This window comes from Pipistrellus kuhlii, unplaced genomic scaffold (genome assembly GCF_014108245.1).
Source record: "Pipistrellus kuhlii isolate mPipKuh1 unplaced genomic scaffold, mPipKuh1.p scaffold_m20_p_49, whole genome shotgun sequence".
NCBI lineage: Eukaryota > Metazoa > Chordata > Mammalia > Chiroptera > Vespertilionidae > Pipistrellus > Pipistrellus kuhlii.
The window spans coordinates 957,710-973,680 of record NW_023425550.1 but is presented as its reverse complement, the minus strand read 5'-3'; the positions used below and the strand labels follow the sequence as shown (position 1 = coordinate 973,680).

At 40.7% G+C, this 15,971-nt stretch overlaps 1 protein-coding gene across 2 annotated transcripts; it reads right to left on the bottom strand.

Annotated features, from left to right (window-relative positions):
• Nucleotides 1–3,803: 3,803 nt before the first annotated feature.
• On the bottom strand, nucleotides 3,804–11,283 carry VMA21 (vacuolar ATPase assembly factor VMA21). 2 transcript variants are annotated; one of them, XM_036413095.2, is made up of 4 exons: nucleotides 11,149–11,283; nucleotides 10,726–10,988; nucleotides 5,762–5,871; nucleotides 3,804–5,206 (listed from the first exon to the last, which is right to left on the bottom strand). In XM_036413095.2, exons 2-4 carry the CDS (start codon nucleotides 10,833–10,835, stop codon nucleotides 5,064–5,066), a joined length of 363 nt encoding a protein of 120 aa, XP_036268988.1. In that variant the 5' UTR covers nucleotides 10,836–10,988; nucleotides 11,149–11,283; the 3' UTR covers nucleotides 3,804–5,063. The 2 variants fall into 2 exon arrangements, with proteins under 2 accessions (XP_036268988.1, XP_036268989.1); XM_036413096.2 differs by lacking the exons at nucleotides 10,726–10,988; nucleotides 11,149–11,283 and adding an exon at nucleotides 10,479–10,659.
• Nucleotides 11,284–15,971: the final 4,688 nt, after the last annotated feature.

Sequence of the window (15,971 nt, the reverse complement as noted above, 5' to 3'; positions counted from 1 at the left end):
GGGGGGGGGGGGGGCACCAGGCAGTGGGGAACAGCCAATGCAAAGCTGTGAAGTAGGAGTGAAGATGGGAGATTTGAGAACAGAGGGATCCAGCAGGCTGGTGAATATTGATCAATGGGGAGTGAGTGAAGTTTAATTGGCCTCACTTGCAGGCTATGTGTGAAGTCTGGATCTTACTCTTAAGACTGGTAGCTATTTGGAGGATTTTGAGCAGAGGTATGGCATTTCTGATCTATTTTTTTAGAGAATTTATTGGAGTGACATTGGTTAATAAAATTTTCAGGTGCACAATTCTATAATGCATCATTTGTATATTTTGTGTTCACCACCCATCATCTCCATCACTATTTATCCCCTCTTTACCCTCTTCTACCTCGCCCAACCTGTTCCTCAGGTAATCATCATACCACTATGTTGGAGTTTTTTGTATTTTGCTTAATCCCTTCACCTTTTTCACCCAGCACTGCTGCTCTCTTCCCTCTGTCAGCTGTCAAACTGTTTTGTATGAGTGTTTTCTATTTTGTTAATTATGACCTACTATTTGTAAAGGCATCTTTGTGGTGAAGAGACTACAGGAGCAAGAACAGCAAGAGCAGTCAGAGGCACGAGGCGAGGAGTGAAGCTCATCTAGACCCAGATGGTAGCACTGAAGATGCCAAGTAGACAGATACAGGGAGTGTTAAGGTATTTGAAGCCTATTCATCCCTAAATTTTTCAAAAAGCCACAGAGCAGGAAGCTGCTTTCTTTTCTCCTTTGCTATACACATTCTGATGTGCCCATTGCAGATGGGGTCTATCAGCCCTTCCTAAATACCTCTCAGAGACCCCCACCAGTTTGAGCACTCTAGTCTATAATTACCACATAAAAGCATGCCCTTGACAGCTCTGTTCATATTCTATCCTATATAATAAAAGTGTAGTATGCAGCTGAAACCAGTTTGGCTCAGTGGTAGAGTGTCGGTCTGCAGACTGAAAGGTCCCGGGTTCAATTCCAATCAAGGGCATGTACGTTGGTTGAGGGCACATCCCCGGTGGGAAGTGTGCAGGAGGCGGCTGGACGATGTTTCTCTCTCATCGACTTTTCTGGCTCTCTATCTCTCTCCCTTCCTCTCTGTAAAAAAAAATCAATAAAATATATATATATATTTTTTAAAGTGTAGTATGAAAATTGTCCCTTGAACCGGGAGTTCGTCCAGGAATTCAAGGGGGCAGAGCCAGCTGGGGGAAGCGAGTACATAGCCAGCAGCCCCTAGGGACCCTACCAGTGCACGAATTTTGTGCACTGGGCCTCTAGTATGGTATAAACAGAGACAAACAAATGTTAAGAAAACAATGAGTTTTAATAAAATTACTGTTAATTGAATCAGCACACATCGAAGTGGCATTACAAACACCTTCTTAATGACAACAGATGGCAAATTTATACAAATTACAGGCTAGAACATAATGAATACAAAATCCATCCAGATACCATGTAAAAAAAGCATCACATAACAAAAGCAAATATAATTCAAGTGGCTAAAGAACTCAAGCCCCGCATTTTGATAATTGCACACAGTTTTCAACGTTAGCGCATCTAAAGCCTGCCCCTGGTCAGGGCACTATTCAAGACTACAGCATCTTCAATGATTCTAATGATTTTAAAATTCTAACACTTTTAAGCATTGATGTCAAGAGACATCGGATAAAAGGTTCACTATGCAAAACTCAAACAAGAATATGTGAACGTTCTTTGCAAACTGTAAGGTGCTGTGCAGATGTTGTTAGCTATTGCTATTATTGTTCAGTGAGATTTCACTGAACCTGAGAAAAAGGAAGACTAGTCTGTGTAACTGACAAATATGACTTGTAGAATATATTAAAAGGAACGTAGATATTACTTTTAAGTACACATAGCAATAAAACTGGCAAGAAAGGTGTGGCCAGGAATGATGGTAGCTTTAGGAATTCCAGGCTATTTTAATAAATATATAAGGGTTTAAGCTATTCATAGGTTACAAGTAATAATTATTAGGTTCCCCAAGTCCCTGAAAACAAGTTATTTCTCAGGTGACCCTTTCCCCTTGCAAAAAAAAAAACAACAACAAAAAACTACTATATATATATATATACATATATATATATATATATATATATGTATGTATATATATTTGTCAAGTTATTAATATACTTTTTTAGTCCAGCTCTTGCAAAATTTATCTTAAATATGAGTTGAGTCTGAATTTAAAAAGTTGTACTTCTAAGGTGGAGGATGCAGAGTGCTCAATGGCAGAGAAATCCACTGACCTAAGACAAGTGACAAAGTCGGCACCATAGCAGAATCATTTATAAAAGGAACCTAACAACACTCTACAACTTTACGGGAGCATGAAGCAATAATCATGAACTGGTCTGGAGATAATACACACCAGATATGGTTGAAACAAGATGTTTCATGTACCTCCAGCTTCCATTTTTCCTTGGGTACTCCTTATTTATTTAACTGTTTTTACTGGTCTCCTTGGGTACTCTAGATATATACATACATTTATGTAAAAATGGGAAATAAACACCAAACAAGTCAATCAGTTGTCTCTATTGGCAAAGATGATGAGATTTTTATGGTTAAAACGGTCCAATTATTACAATGCATTTCAGTTGGATTCCCAGGAAACACAGGTGTGTGTTTTGTTTTTTTAATGAAAGGCTTAAATTTCCTCAGTAACAACTCAAAACTGAACTTTGCTGCTACATGTAAAATGATATCCACTTGAAGAGCTAATGACATCAGATGCATTCTACAGCAGACTTTTCAGTTTTCAGCACAATGAGGAAACGAGATTATATTCTGGGGAGGGGGAGGCAAAAATGGAGGTGAAGTGAAAAAGGTAATGCTTTACAGTAAATGGGGGTAAATCAGTAGCTTGTACTGACATTCAAGTTACACTTCCTAATTGAGGTTATTCTTATAATTAGTTTTCAAACAATAGTGAACATATTCCTAACTTAAAACATTTATAAGGGCTCAATGGTAGCTTTTCTTTTTATACATCCTGAAGTATGTACACTGTGCAACAGAAAACCAGTGAAAAATAAACCTATATGTCAAATACCATGTTATTTCAACAGCAGCACACTAATGAGATAACAGTTGAAACCCCAGAGAAAAAAAATTAACTCGTTTGAAAACAAGTCTATACTGTAATAATCCTAAATATTAATACTAGCATCAAAGTCTACATTTCAAACACTTGGTACTTTTTCCAAGAGGAAATTACAACTGCTTGAATCCCTGGTTTAAATACTTGCAGAAAAATACCCATATAATTATCTACTCAGCAAATGTAGGAAACAAAATAATCAACATGGGACATTAGTATTTTACAAACAGCATAATATCCCAAAAGTACAAGAAAAAACATTGGCATTATAGAAAAAGAAATTAAGTAGACAACAATTCTAAGTGCAACATTCTAAAAGTGGGGACCATCTAGAAATCTACCACATAATACCCCAGACTCAAACAGGGGCATTCTATAATTCTATATTAAATTTGTACAATTTTATACTAAAACTGTAGTCTTTTTTTTTAAAGAGAAAGCACTTTACATTTAGAATAACTGCTAATAGAAGACATTAAACTATAGACAATATTTAACTCTAAGCAAGAATACAATTCTGCATTAAAAATAGGGGTGAACAAACAAATTGGTAATGACAAACACAGCAAGAGCCATTGTATTAGAAATTAACAATAACAGGACATTTGAACAATGATATACCTACTTGAGACACCTACCTGAAAGAAAAAAGGTACAATGTTGTTTTTCTGTTTTTTAGAAAATGGCCACTAATCACTCATGAAAAAATGCAAATAGCTGTCAGGAAAAGTTGGCGGAATCTGAACTTATTCTAAACTTTTAGTATCGAACTAGCATTAAGAAATGCATACAAGATGTAAACCAAAGTAGTGGTTATCTCCGGATGGCAAAATTACAGGGTACTTAAATTTTCTCCCTCTTTTTACATGCATTTTCTGGGTTTGTTTTCAGATTGCATACAAGTAGTACCAAGTTGCTAGAAAGAACCATACACTAAAGATACTAAAATAAAAGCACAGGTCTTTTTCTATCAGAAAGGGCCTTGAGAATTACCTAATTATATACATCTGGGATTTATTGACTCTGATTGAAAAGACTAGACTAGAAATCCCAAGAATACCTCCTGGGTGATAAAAACAATCTATTTTCAGAATTGTTCCCATTCCCTAAGTATGCAAAAATAAGCATTTAAATGTAAATTCCTATCATATAAAGTATAAAAAAAACAGTAGAAAAAAAACAAATTTAAAGGCAATTTACACAAACCTGGTAATTAAAGCATAACTTCATTGTTGAACAAGAGCAAAACAGCTTATTAAAGAGTTGATGTGAAAGCACAGGCTGGCCTGCAGGGATGCAGCTAGCTCTGCTTTGCTACAGAGATCCCTCGATAAATCAGTTCGTGTAAAATGGATGGAATTCAGCCTAGTTTTCCCATGAAATAATGTAAGGAAAGGTTCCTATTGACTAGGGATTATACTTTTTTTGAAAATTCTGTGACATTCAGAAAAATTCCAGCATTAACAATTTAAGCAATTTTCCATAGGAATTTACAGACCAAAATCCAATGACCTGGTACTTTCATGATAGTTAGGGAAAGTATTTCAACAAAAGATAAAGTTTAGATTTGCTTCAGTGTGTGCCTTATTAATATATCCAGAAAAGTAACATTCAAAGCCAACTACAAGAAAAAATGCTACAGAATATTGTTGTTGTAAAATATTCCCAGAATAATGCGTAATTAAACATAATTATTTGCCACCAATTTAATTTTTCCAAATTTTCATTTGAAAATGAGAGGCTTATAGTTAAAATAGATGATGCAAACCACTGTATCAGAAAGATCAAAATTTACACTAGTTAAATGTGACTCATTAAGGATGGATTTTAATATGTTCTTTCACCATTATTGAAACAATCAGTATCCTGGATGCATTTGCCATTTTTAAGACAATATAACACTATCAAAAGGTGTTGTTCACTTTAATCCTGTTTGCCTTCACGCCACTGTCGTGAACCTTCATTCCAGGCCACATAGACAAAGAGGGCCAGCACCACGTGGACAGCAACCACGGCAACAATAGCAGCATAAAAATAGCTATCCCTGTTGGACATCCCAAAGGCACCTATCAAGAGATAAAAGTTTTCATTTTATTCCAAAATTTATCACAGTACGAGAAAAACAAAGCATATTCATTTTTATTAGCTATATTTAATTAATCAGGGAATTAAAAAGGAACACTTTGGGTGGTGATAAAACAAGTATTCATTTAAAGATTTAAATACCTTCTTATGCACGAAAATTTATTTTGAACGAGAACTGTAATTATCACTACATCTAAGGACTCTGACACAAAAAAGGGGACTTTATTTCCTCTTCCTTCCAATGTCTGCCACCAAAGGTACATTCCCCCAAAATTCCTCCTCCCATGTCAGCCAACTTTTGCACTCAAAAGGATATTAAAAGAATCTGCAAGCTATTTCATAGAAAACCATAAATGATTATGATGTCAAGCTGAAATAACTGTGAGTGATGAAACTATTCATTTCATGAAGTAAGACTCATTCAGAGAAACATTATATTTGAAAAGCAAAACAGACCAAAGAAGCAAACTTAAGAATACCCAGTCATAAAGCACAGAACATTAATTATAGTAATATGTCTACAAAAATATAATTACCTTCAAAAACATAAGATTTAGTGGTGAAATACAACCCAATAGGTACAGTGATCATTAAAGCTGTGAAGAACAGCAGAGTCTTCAGGGTAGATGCCAATGAACCCTCATTTCTGGAATAAAGTAAACAAAGAGAAAATTAGAACCTGCACAGCCACTTCCAACCTTTCTTGTGTCTATAAACACTATGAATACTCACAGAGAAGACTCTGGAAACCCTGCTCCTGCCTTCAAAGCAGTGGCCAGAGGAAGAGGAGCAGTCAGGGACTCAAAACTGAAAGATCTTAGAGACCCAGCTGCAAGCCCATCTCCAAGAGACTGTCATTCACATCCAGTGTAAGAAGAAGTATCAAAGTGTGAAAGTAGTCTGTAATCTCCAAAGTGCTATGCAAATGTACACTGTAATTACAGAATTTTGGAGGTAGCAAGGGAGAACATACACAGAAAACAACTAATGGCTAGTACAAACAAGGTACGAGAATCTCCTAGGAAAAAGCAGTTTAGAACAATCTGGATGCAACTGAGGAAATTCACTTAAAATTTCTTTGTAATTAAATAGCTATAGTACAGTTAGGATGGTCTTCACATAACATGGATGCATGAAGTTTGAATGTCAAAACAGTTTCTCATCACTGAATTCTATTTGTCCACAGACTATTTTAAAACCAATATTCTAATGGAAAAAGTTTTGTTCCAGAAAACAATAAAACTACTCTGAAGAATGTAACCAAGTTTTAAAACTATATATGTAAAGAAAAATAAGTCCAATAAACAGCTACTTCAAACATTAGCAATATAAAGATTAAAAGAGCATAAACAAAACTACATAACATAAAAATGTCCAATAATAGGAAAATGATTTCACAAATGATGTGCATCAATATATGGAGACCTTAAAAAGAATTTTGACTATTATTCACAAAATATTCATGTGACAAATGAACAAGGCAAATTACAGTGTATTATGTATGTCAGGGGTCTGCAAAATAAGGCCTGAGGGGCCACCACTCATTTCTGTAAATAAAGCTTAACTGGGACAAGGCTACACCCATTTGTTTATGTATCATCTAAGACTGCTTTGGAGCTGCAAAGGCAGAACTGAGTGGTAGACCATAAGGCCCTTAAAACCCTAAAATATTTTACTATCTGGCCCTTTACAGAAAGTTTTCCAAGCCCTGATGCTGTTTTACTGACTTTTTAATGTCGGAATTTGTCCTATGCATTCCAAATGAGCAACATTATTGAAACTGAGTTTCAGCCGAAACCGGTTTGGCTCTGTCGTAGAGCGTCGGTCTGCGGACTGGAAGGTCCCAGGTTCGATTCCGGTCAAGGGCATGTACATTGGTTGTGGGCACATCCCCGGTAGGGGGTGTGCAAGAGGCAGCTGGTCGATGTTTCTCTCTCGCTGACGTTTCTAGCTCTCTATCTCTCTCCCTTCCTCTCTGTAAGAAATCAATAAAATATATTAAAGAAAAAAAGAAACTGAGCTTCAATAAGCTTCCAGTAACCCTAACACATACACAACACCTGATTAATTACCAACTTCAACCCTATAGTTTTAATCATTCATTTAATTAAGGTCCTTTTTTCTCCTTAAATCTAATCATCCTGACTACTTAGCACACTTCTAACTTTATGCTCATAGTCAGCACCTACATTTAATTCTCTTTCTGGTAATCCTCAGCTACAGGCTCATTTTTATGTGTTACCTTTAGGAAAGAGAGCTCTCCTCCAGGCACCTTTCCTCATTACACCCTGAAGAGTCATTGCTCTCTGGGATCCAATCACACTTTGTTCACACCTCATATGACAGTTTGCTTCCTATGTAGTCCTGCACAGCTTTCTGTATCTCTAGAAAACCCAGGCAAAGGAGTTCTTATAACTGCATATAGAATTAGCAGGAAGGTTTCTGACAGCCCCCAAAGGAAGGGAACATCGTAAGTTTATTACAAACTTTTTGACTGTGCAATCCATCATCAAATAAAAGTTACCAGCGCATACCCCATAGAGGCATTTTGATGTTTTAAATAAATTTATAGACATATTGTTAATAGCCTTTAAAATATAAAACATATGCAAAATGGGTACTAAACAGGTATTCAGATTTATGTAGAAGTTCTAATATTTTCTTTCTGTACTTCAATAGATCATCTTTAAACATTTAATTTAGCATTTAACACTTTGGTGATCATTATACAATTTTCATCTAAAATGCATGAGCTTCCTTAAACTACTTCCTAGCATTACATTTTTAGAGGAATTTATTTGTGTAATCTTCTTGACAAACATGAGTGTCTGCAGTAGTCCTATAAAAACACAGTCAGCATTTGACCTCTTTTTTGTGGAGCCTCCAAAGAACAAAAAAACAAAACAAAAAAACTTGACTTTCAGGGAGTATCTATGGAGCGTTAAAGTATGGGTTTTAGGGACATAAAGTTCAGATTATTTAACCTGATAAAGAAACAAAGCTTAAGAATCTAGAGAAAGGGCTGATTAACTGGTTTTCTTGTTCTTTAGGTTACTTCCCTCGAATATTTATTATCTGGCCTGGTTTTGAGAAAAGATTATTGAAGATATAAAACATATGATTGTGCTGCACATGGGCCGAATTTTTTAAAATTTCTTTAGACTTGAAGCAGAACCTTGTAATTTGTGTAAATGACACGTGTAAAATCTTACCTTAAAATGCTAAAAAAAAAAAATGCATTGTTTCAAATAAAATCAAGAAATGCAGCATTAAAAAAAATGTTTTAAAGCTAACAAAATCCCTTCTAATTCTACCACCCAACATATTTTATTTTCTGCATGTTAATTTCTAGCCCCACACACTCCACATATAACATATCTTAAAAATTTGTAGTTTATCTTCAACTCTTTTTTCTTTACCTTAAACTCTTATTATGGGCTATGACCTCATATATATGACTCTTATTATGGGCTATGACCTCATATATATGACTCTTATTATGGGCTATGACCTCATATATATGACTCTTATTATGGGCTATGACCTCATATATATGGGACTTAGTATAAAGTTAGGCATACAAAAGTTTGAAAACTAGCAAACTTCCTCTAGTGCTTAGAGGACATTTTCTCCTTGGCTGCTAGACACAGCCCACTGCAGCTGGCAGTTCTGCTAGCTCGCACAAGGCAGCTTGGGTACAACCAGTGATTTATTCTAAAACAAAGTACATTCAACTGGTTTTTCCTATGTGTCTTTGACTTGTTAGAAAGGAACAGTGTGGAAGTCCAGAATTAAAGTTGGTTTCACGCAAAAGAAATAATGCAGGTGAACCTTATTGTGCCCCTTTTAAAACCACTTAAGAGTTTATCCGCTTCATAAAAACTTCTGCAGCAAACACTAAGCAGGTAACAGAGCTAACAACGTCCCCTTTTGTGGCAAGACTTCTACTCCTAGTAGATTTCACTGCAATGCCCATTAGGAAACACGAAAAACAGCCTAGAAGGGCTAGAGTGTATTAAGTGTACTTAATGAAAATACCTGTTGGTATCCTTATAATAAACTGTGATAAAATAAAAATAAAAACACACATCTACACAACACTATATTGACATTGTGAGATGGGGGGGAAAAAGAGCACAGGCTCCAAAAATAACGAAATTTAATGTCACAGTGAACTAGGTCGAATGCCAACTTCAACACTTAACTTGTGTGGCCTGTGATATTGGGCAAGTCACTTACCCTGAGTCAATTTCAGCTTCCTTAAAACCAGGGAAACTAAGCACTTCCTTCATTCTGATAATGTTGTAATAAAGCACCTATGCTGAGTTTGGCACACTGTAGGTCCGCACTGAATAATAATAGCTAAATCCCTTAATCCCTTCCCAACCTCTAATCTACCGAGATACAGAGGTACTGCTGTCTGAACTAGTTGGCCAGAACCACCTGCTCCCTTAAACTCCTTCTGCTCAGCCACCATCCCCCATCCTATGGACTCCCCACCAGAAGCAGCCTCACACCAGGGACAGCCCCTTACTCCCTTTCATTCATTTATGCAGCACTTATTAAGCCCCGATGGTGCAGGCCCTGTAGGGGACACGGAGATGAAGAAGGCCGGGCTCCTGTCCTCAGGGGGCACCCTGTAGTGGGGAAAGAGATTGCAGACAGCAAGAACGCAACATAGACGACAGTGAGAGAAACTGCTAAGACAGAAGTTAAGAGCTGTACGCCAGCCGGCCTATATGGTCCCATAGCCCCGGATCCCTTGCTCCCGAGCCAAGGGCCCGGGCCAGGCGTGCACACGCTGCTTGCCCCCACCTCCTTCCCCTCTCCCCGACCCTGCAGCCGGGCCCCGGGGGTCCAGACCTCACACCCACCACAGGCCGGCCTGTTCGGCTCGGCCCGGCTCGAGGTCGGGGTCCCCCCGCTCAGCCCGAGCCCCGCTCTCGACTGCCCGGCTCGCGTCGGGGTCCTCCACCCCCCCACTACCCCCCGCCCGGCCGGAGCCCCGCTGTCGACTGCCCGGCTCCGGGCCCCGCCGGCCCGGCTCGCGGTCGGGGTCCTCCCCCCCCTCGCCCGGCCGGAGCCCCGCTGTCGACTGCCCGACTCCGGGCCCCGCCGGCCCGGCTCGCGGTCGGGGTCCTCCTCCCCCCTCGCCCGGCCGGAGCCCCGCTGTCGACTGCCCGGCTCCGGGCCCCGCCGGCCCGGCTCGCGGTCGGGGTCCCCCCGCCCGGCCCGAGCCCCGCTCTCGACTACCTGACGTCGGGCAGCTGCAGCGCGTTCAGCGCCGCTTTATCGATGCGCTCCATGGCGTCGCCACCCGCAGCAGGTCCCCGCAAACGGCCCGGGCTCAGCGGCCACTCTCAATTGGTTTAAACCGCGAGCGGTAGAGGATGGCGGCGACGGAAGTGCCGGCGAGCGCGGGACGGCGGGACGCTGTGCGCATGCGCGGCGCGCCGTAGTGACGCGAGTTTCGGCGGGCGCCGGCGTTCACGTGACTTACCGAATGGGGTTCCGAGGCGTGCGCCCCGGTGGGGGTGGCCCATCGTCGAGGAGTAGCCCGGGCGAGTAGCCTAGCCACTCCACGTTGAGCCTGGACTTGCCTCGCAGCATGGTTCTGCCGGGCTCGCGGCGCTTTTGCCGCTGCCCCCTGAGCGCCGGCGAATACCTCCGTCCGGTCCGAGCCCCTGTCGCAAAAGCTGCGGTTGCGAGGCGACGGGAGCAGCTGAGCCGAGAGGAGGGACGTCCAGGCAGATCAGTGTGGTGCTAGGCAACCAAGCAGATTCCGACGACAACAGGAAAGAAAGGAAAAAAAAAAAAAAAAGCAGTGCACATTATTCCCCAGCCCTTGAGCAAATGCCTCATTAATTATTACCCGCAGTGAAGTCCAGCCTTGGGAAGCTGGGAGGAGTTAGTTAACACTTACCTATAGAATTTCAGAGCTGAAAGAGCCCTTGCTGAGAGTAACGGTTCCAGGCTCCACGCCGATGACCACAAAGTCCACTGAAAGTTTAAAACATTTTGCAGCTGCTTCGAAAGCCGCCAATGAGACAGCAGGGACTCAAATAGGAAGGGACAGATGGGCCTCCCGGGAGGGCGGGCCTCGCAACCTGAGAATGCATAAACGAAAAGGGTGAGTAAGCCTAGGGTCAGGCTTGAGAAACTTAGGTCGTCACTGGCTGCTAATATGAGGACAGCCCTTACATGGTCAACTCCTGGAAAGGGCCACTGACCACATATCTATTTTCTGCATCACATGGACACAAACACCACATTTGAAATAATGACTAAACCAGCAGCTTAAAGCTTTGTTAAAGGACTGTGGACTGTGCGGCAGGAAGCCAGTCTTTGAGTTCAAATTTAATAAGCCCTCTCTGGGCCTCATGCAGACCCTAAGGGGGGTAAGAATCAGCTAATAACCAGATCTAGGGCAGAATTAGAGAGACTCTAGCTCTGGGGTTTGCAAATCTCTGGCCAAATATGTACAGCCAGCCTGCCTACCACCTGTTTTTCTAACAGCCCATGAATTAAGAAAGCTTATTCCATTTTAAATTATTTTTTAACGAAAAGAAAAATAATATATTGCCGCATGTCAAAATTAGATGAAATTCAAATTTCACTGTCCATAAATAAAATTGTATTGACACTTAGCATGCTCATTCATTTGTATTGTCTATGACTGCTTTCATGCCACAACAGCGGCAGGGTTGAGTAGTTATAACAGAGATTCTTACTGTCCACAAAGCCTAAAATGTTCACTTTCTGGCTCTTGACAGGAAAAGTTTGCTGGCCCCTGGTCTAGCTAATCACCCAGTAATGAGTTCCTTGAACCCCTAGGGATCCATAGATGTAGTAATGGGAGTTCTGAGAATAATTTTCAATATTAAAAAAAAAAAATCCACCAATGAATGTATTTATTGTATGTATTTATTTGCTATAAAAAATCAACAGCTACTTAAAACATCACCTTTCTTTGATGTCTGGCACTAATTACATCACATTGATAAGGCAATACTGGTTACTGCATGAGAAAATACACATATTTTTACTAAACCAAAATAAACTATTATATACTTGGCTGATTAAATATTTTAAAACAGAATGAACACAAGAGGAGGGGTCTTTGCTTTGTGACTTTGTGTATCTCCAATGCTTAGAATGAGGGCCTGATACATATTTGTTAAATTAATGAATTGGGTCCACAAGGGGGCAAAGAACAAAAGGGTCGTTTGTAGAGAAAAGATTGAAACCACTGATGTAGTTGTATTAGCTTGCTAGGTCTGCCTTAGCAAACTACCGTAAAATGAGTGGCTTAAACCACAGAAATGTATTGCCACATAATTCTGGGGGCTAAAAGTCTGAAATCAAGGGGTTGGCAGAGTTCGTCCCTTCTGAGGATAGTGAGGGAGAATCTATTCAAGTGCCTTTCACCTAATTTCTAGTGGTTTGTTGGCATTGTTTGGTGAACCTTGATTTGTATTATAGAAGCATCCTCCTGATCTCTGCATTTATCATCCCAGGGCATTCTCCCTGTGTCTGTATCTGTGTCCAGATTTCTTCATTTTATATTTTCTATTGGATTGGGAGCCTATCTTACTCCATCATGCCCTCATTTTAAGTTACAACAAAAACGACCTTAAATCTAAATAAGATCACATTCTGAAGTACTGGGGGTTAGGAGTCCAACATAGGAATTGGTGGTTGGGACACAATTTAGGAAACTGTGTCCTGGAAAGAGAAGGGATTTGTCAGAAGTCATATATTTACATAGTGGGGCCCAGCTCCTCTTCTGCCTCCCCAGTCAGCATTTTTACCCTTTCACATTAACAACCCGTGTGACAAGTGGCGTGATAACTTAGACAAGAACCAGTCATAAATGAGATTTGATGTGGGACAAAATGCCTGGCTGATCTCATTTATATATTCATTGTTTTATTTATTTAAACTAAAACTCTCATACCTTTTATTTTTTCCGGACTTCTACGCTCTACCCACACTTACTATGCGCTCACTGAGGCAGAGATTAAACTTTTAAGATAAACTAAGAAGCTGTAAGAGAAAGAAAGAAATTAGCCAGCACTTTGGCCCCTCACCAAAGTCCTGAAACCTCCTACCTGCAGCAGCTGCTAAATAACTGAAAGCCAGTGAAGCCCAAACAGAGCCGTTGCCATGGGAATGAAATGGCATGTCAGGCAACTGGAAGTAGTGCCTCCCTTGTTCCTTTGAGAATCAGAAAGTGATTCTCAGATGCAAAGAGCCTCAGTCTGGCCATTTCATTCATTTATTTACTTACGTATTTATTTATTTTGGCCTTTTCATTTTAGTTGAGAAAACGAAAATCAAAGGATGGAAAGTGACTTTCCCAAATTCACTGGATCAGCAAATGGATTAGAAAATTTAGAGTTCCTAACTCTCAGTCTAGTGTTTTCTTCACCATAATGTGTTAAACCTTAGTTCCATAACCCAATGATATGGAAAGTATACACCCAAAGTCAGTTTGGCAACACCCCCAATTTTCTTTATGGACTACCAAAACCATGACACCCCTCTCCCCCACTCAAGCAGTCTCCTATTGGGTGGCTGGCAGAGGGATAGAATGAAAACAGCCATGCTTAAAACACCAACTCATACTTTCTGAAACTGATGCATGCACAACCTTGCATCTTATAATAAAAGCTAAGCCATGAGGAAAATAAAAATAAGCTTCACTGTACAATCAACAAAACTCAGACTTAAAAAAATGAGAAAGACAGAAACTCTGGCTTCTTTATAAAGAGGCGTGATGTTTTGTTTTGTTTTGTTTTTCGTTTTTTTAAATTTTTATTTCTTTATTTTTAATTTCTTTATTGATTAAGGTATCACATATTTGTCCTCAACCCCCCATTCCAGTCTCCCACCCCCCCACTCATGCCCCCACCCTCCTATTGTCCTCGACCACTGGTTAGGCTCATATGTATGCACATAAGTCCTTTGGTTGATCTCTCCCTTTTGTCCCCACCCTCCCTTAGAGGTCCAACAGTCTGACCTATGGCTCCTTATCTGTGGATCAGTTCTTGTTCATCAGTCTATGTTGTACACCATTTCCCCTAGATGAGTGAGATCATGTCCTACTGGAAATATAAGAATCAAAAATGAGACAAGCAATAATCATTATGCAGAAAGGCATATGAATCAGTCTGTAGAGAGTTTCTTTCTGGGCCACCAGTTCTTTTAAGACCCAATTTCAATGTCAATATGGATAAAATATGCCCTTGGCGAAAAAACAAAAACAAAACAAAACAAAAAAAAACCAGTTCCACTTCTAGAAAAAAAGAATGACCAAGGAGTTTTGGCTGGGGGTTATTTTATTTATTTTTATTTAAAAATTTTTATATATATAATTGATTTTTTTTTACAGAGAGGAAGAGAGAGGGATAGAGAGCTAGAAGCATCAATGAGAGAAACACCAACCAACCACCCCCCCACACACACACTCCCCACCCCGCAACCAAGGCACACCCCCCCAACCAGAATTGAACCTGGGACCCCTGAGTCCGCAGGCTGACACTCTATCCACTGAGTCAAACCGACCAGGGCTGGCTGGGGGTTATTTTAGTAAAATCCTCTTTTGTTAGGATTCCCTGGGTAACAAAATGCAAGTTTTACTGAAGGAGAGAATTTTTCCTTGAATCCATTATCTCATCTTCTTTGCCTCAGGCCACCACCATTACCACCAAAACCTGTGTCAGGTTCTTCATTTTACAGAGACTATCCACAATGCCTATATTTTATTTACCACCACCATTTCACAGACAGAAAGACTGAGGCTAAGGAAAGTTTGGAAGTCGGGTGAAGACCTCAAAGGGCCCCTTATCTCCTGACCCTCAACCATTTCCCTAAAATTGACATTAGACCACTTTTCCCATCTCCATCTGCAGGAGAGCTAAGTTAACCTCTTAGAGCTAGTGATGAGACTTGCTAATGGAGTCAGGGAATGCTTGGAGTCCATGACTGAGGACTAGGCTCACCCACCTGGTTTAGGAGTTAAGACTTGTAATGCACTAAGTAGAGCCCATGGACCTTCTTGCAAAGCAAAAATAGGCGCTGGGGAGCAGTGAACCAGGCCCCACCCCTGCCCAGCGTGATACAGGGTCAGCCTAGGATCTCAAATCCCCTGGCACATCACGGGGTTTGTTAATGTCAGAAGAACCATGGCAGCAGGGTCCCACGGTGAACCTGGCTCCAGTGCTTTCCAGATGGGTTTGACACCTCAGGCTGTGCTATGGGAAGGGGTACTTGGCAAGAAAACCCCAAGGACTGATGTGATTAGGATCATACCCCAAGATATACATATGCTGTGCTCAATAAGGGCTAGGGGCAGAGGTGTCTTGAGACCAGCTGGTTGAGTGAAGAAGAGAGTGCCAGCACCCAGAAAGTAAAACCAGGGCTCCACCAAACTCTATTGTTCAGAAACACTGCCCATCCCTGAGCTTATAGCTAGGCGCTGAGGTCTCTGGGTCAGGTTTCCAGGTAGTCTTTCTGTGAGCCAAGCAAGTGGAGTGGGGCAGGAGCCAAGCTTGGGTGGGCTAAGACCCCTGAGGTCTGAGTTCAGGGTGAAATCCGAGTCTCCAAGTGTTCTCAACCTACAGAAGCTGTCACACCCAGCCTGAGCTGCACTACCAATATTCTTCAAATAAAATTAGTTGGTTGGGCTTCTAGTGTCTCCCACTAGACTGTACACCAGTACGGGGGAGGTGGACATGTCTGGGG

Bases quoted from the DNA above. Each gene is read 5' to 3' on its own strand.
- VMA21 (XM_036413095.2), bottom strand. From the start codon at position 10,835: ATGCTGCGAGGCAAGTCCAGGCTCAACGTGGAGTGGCTAGGCTACTCG. The intron at 5,872-10,725 runs GTAAGTCACGTG...ACTTTATTCCAG, and splicing joins ACGCCTCGGAACCCCATTCG to AAATGAGGGTTCATTGGCAT. The intron at 5,207-5,761 runs GTAATTATATTT...ATCTCTTGATAG, and splicing joins TAAATCTTATGTTTTTGAAG to GTGCCTTTGGGATGTCCAAC.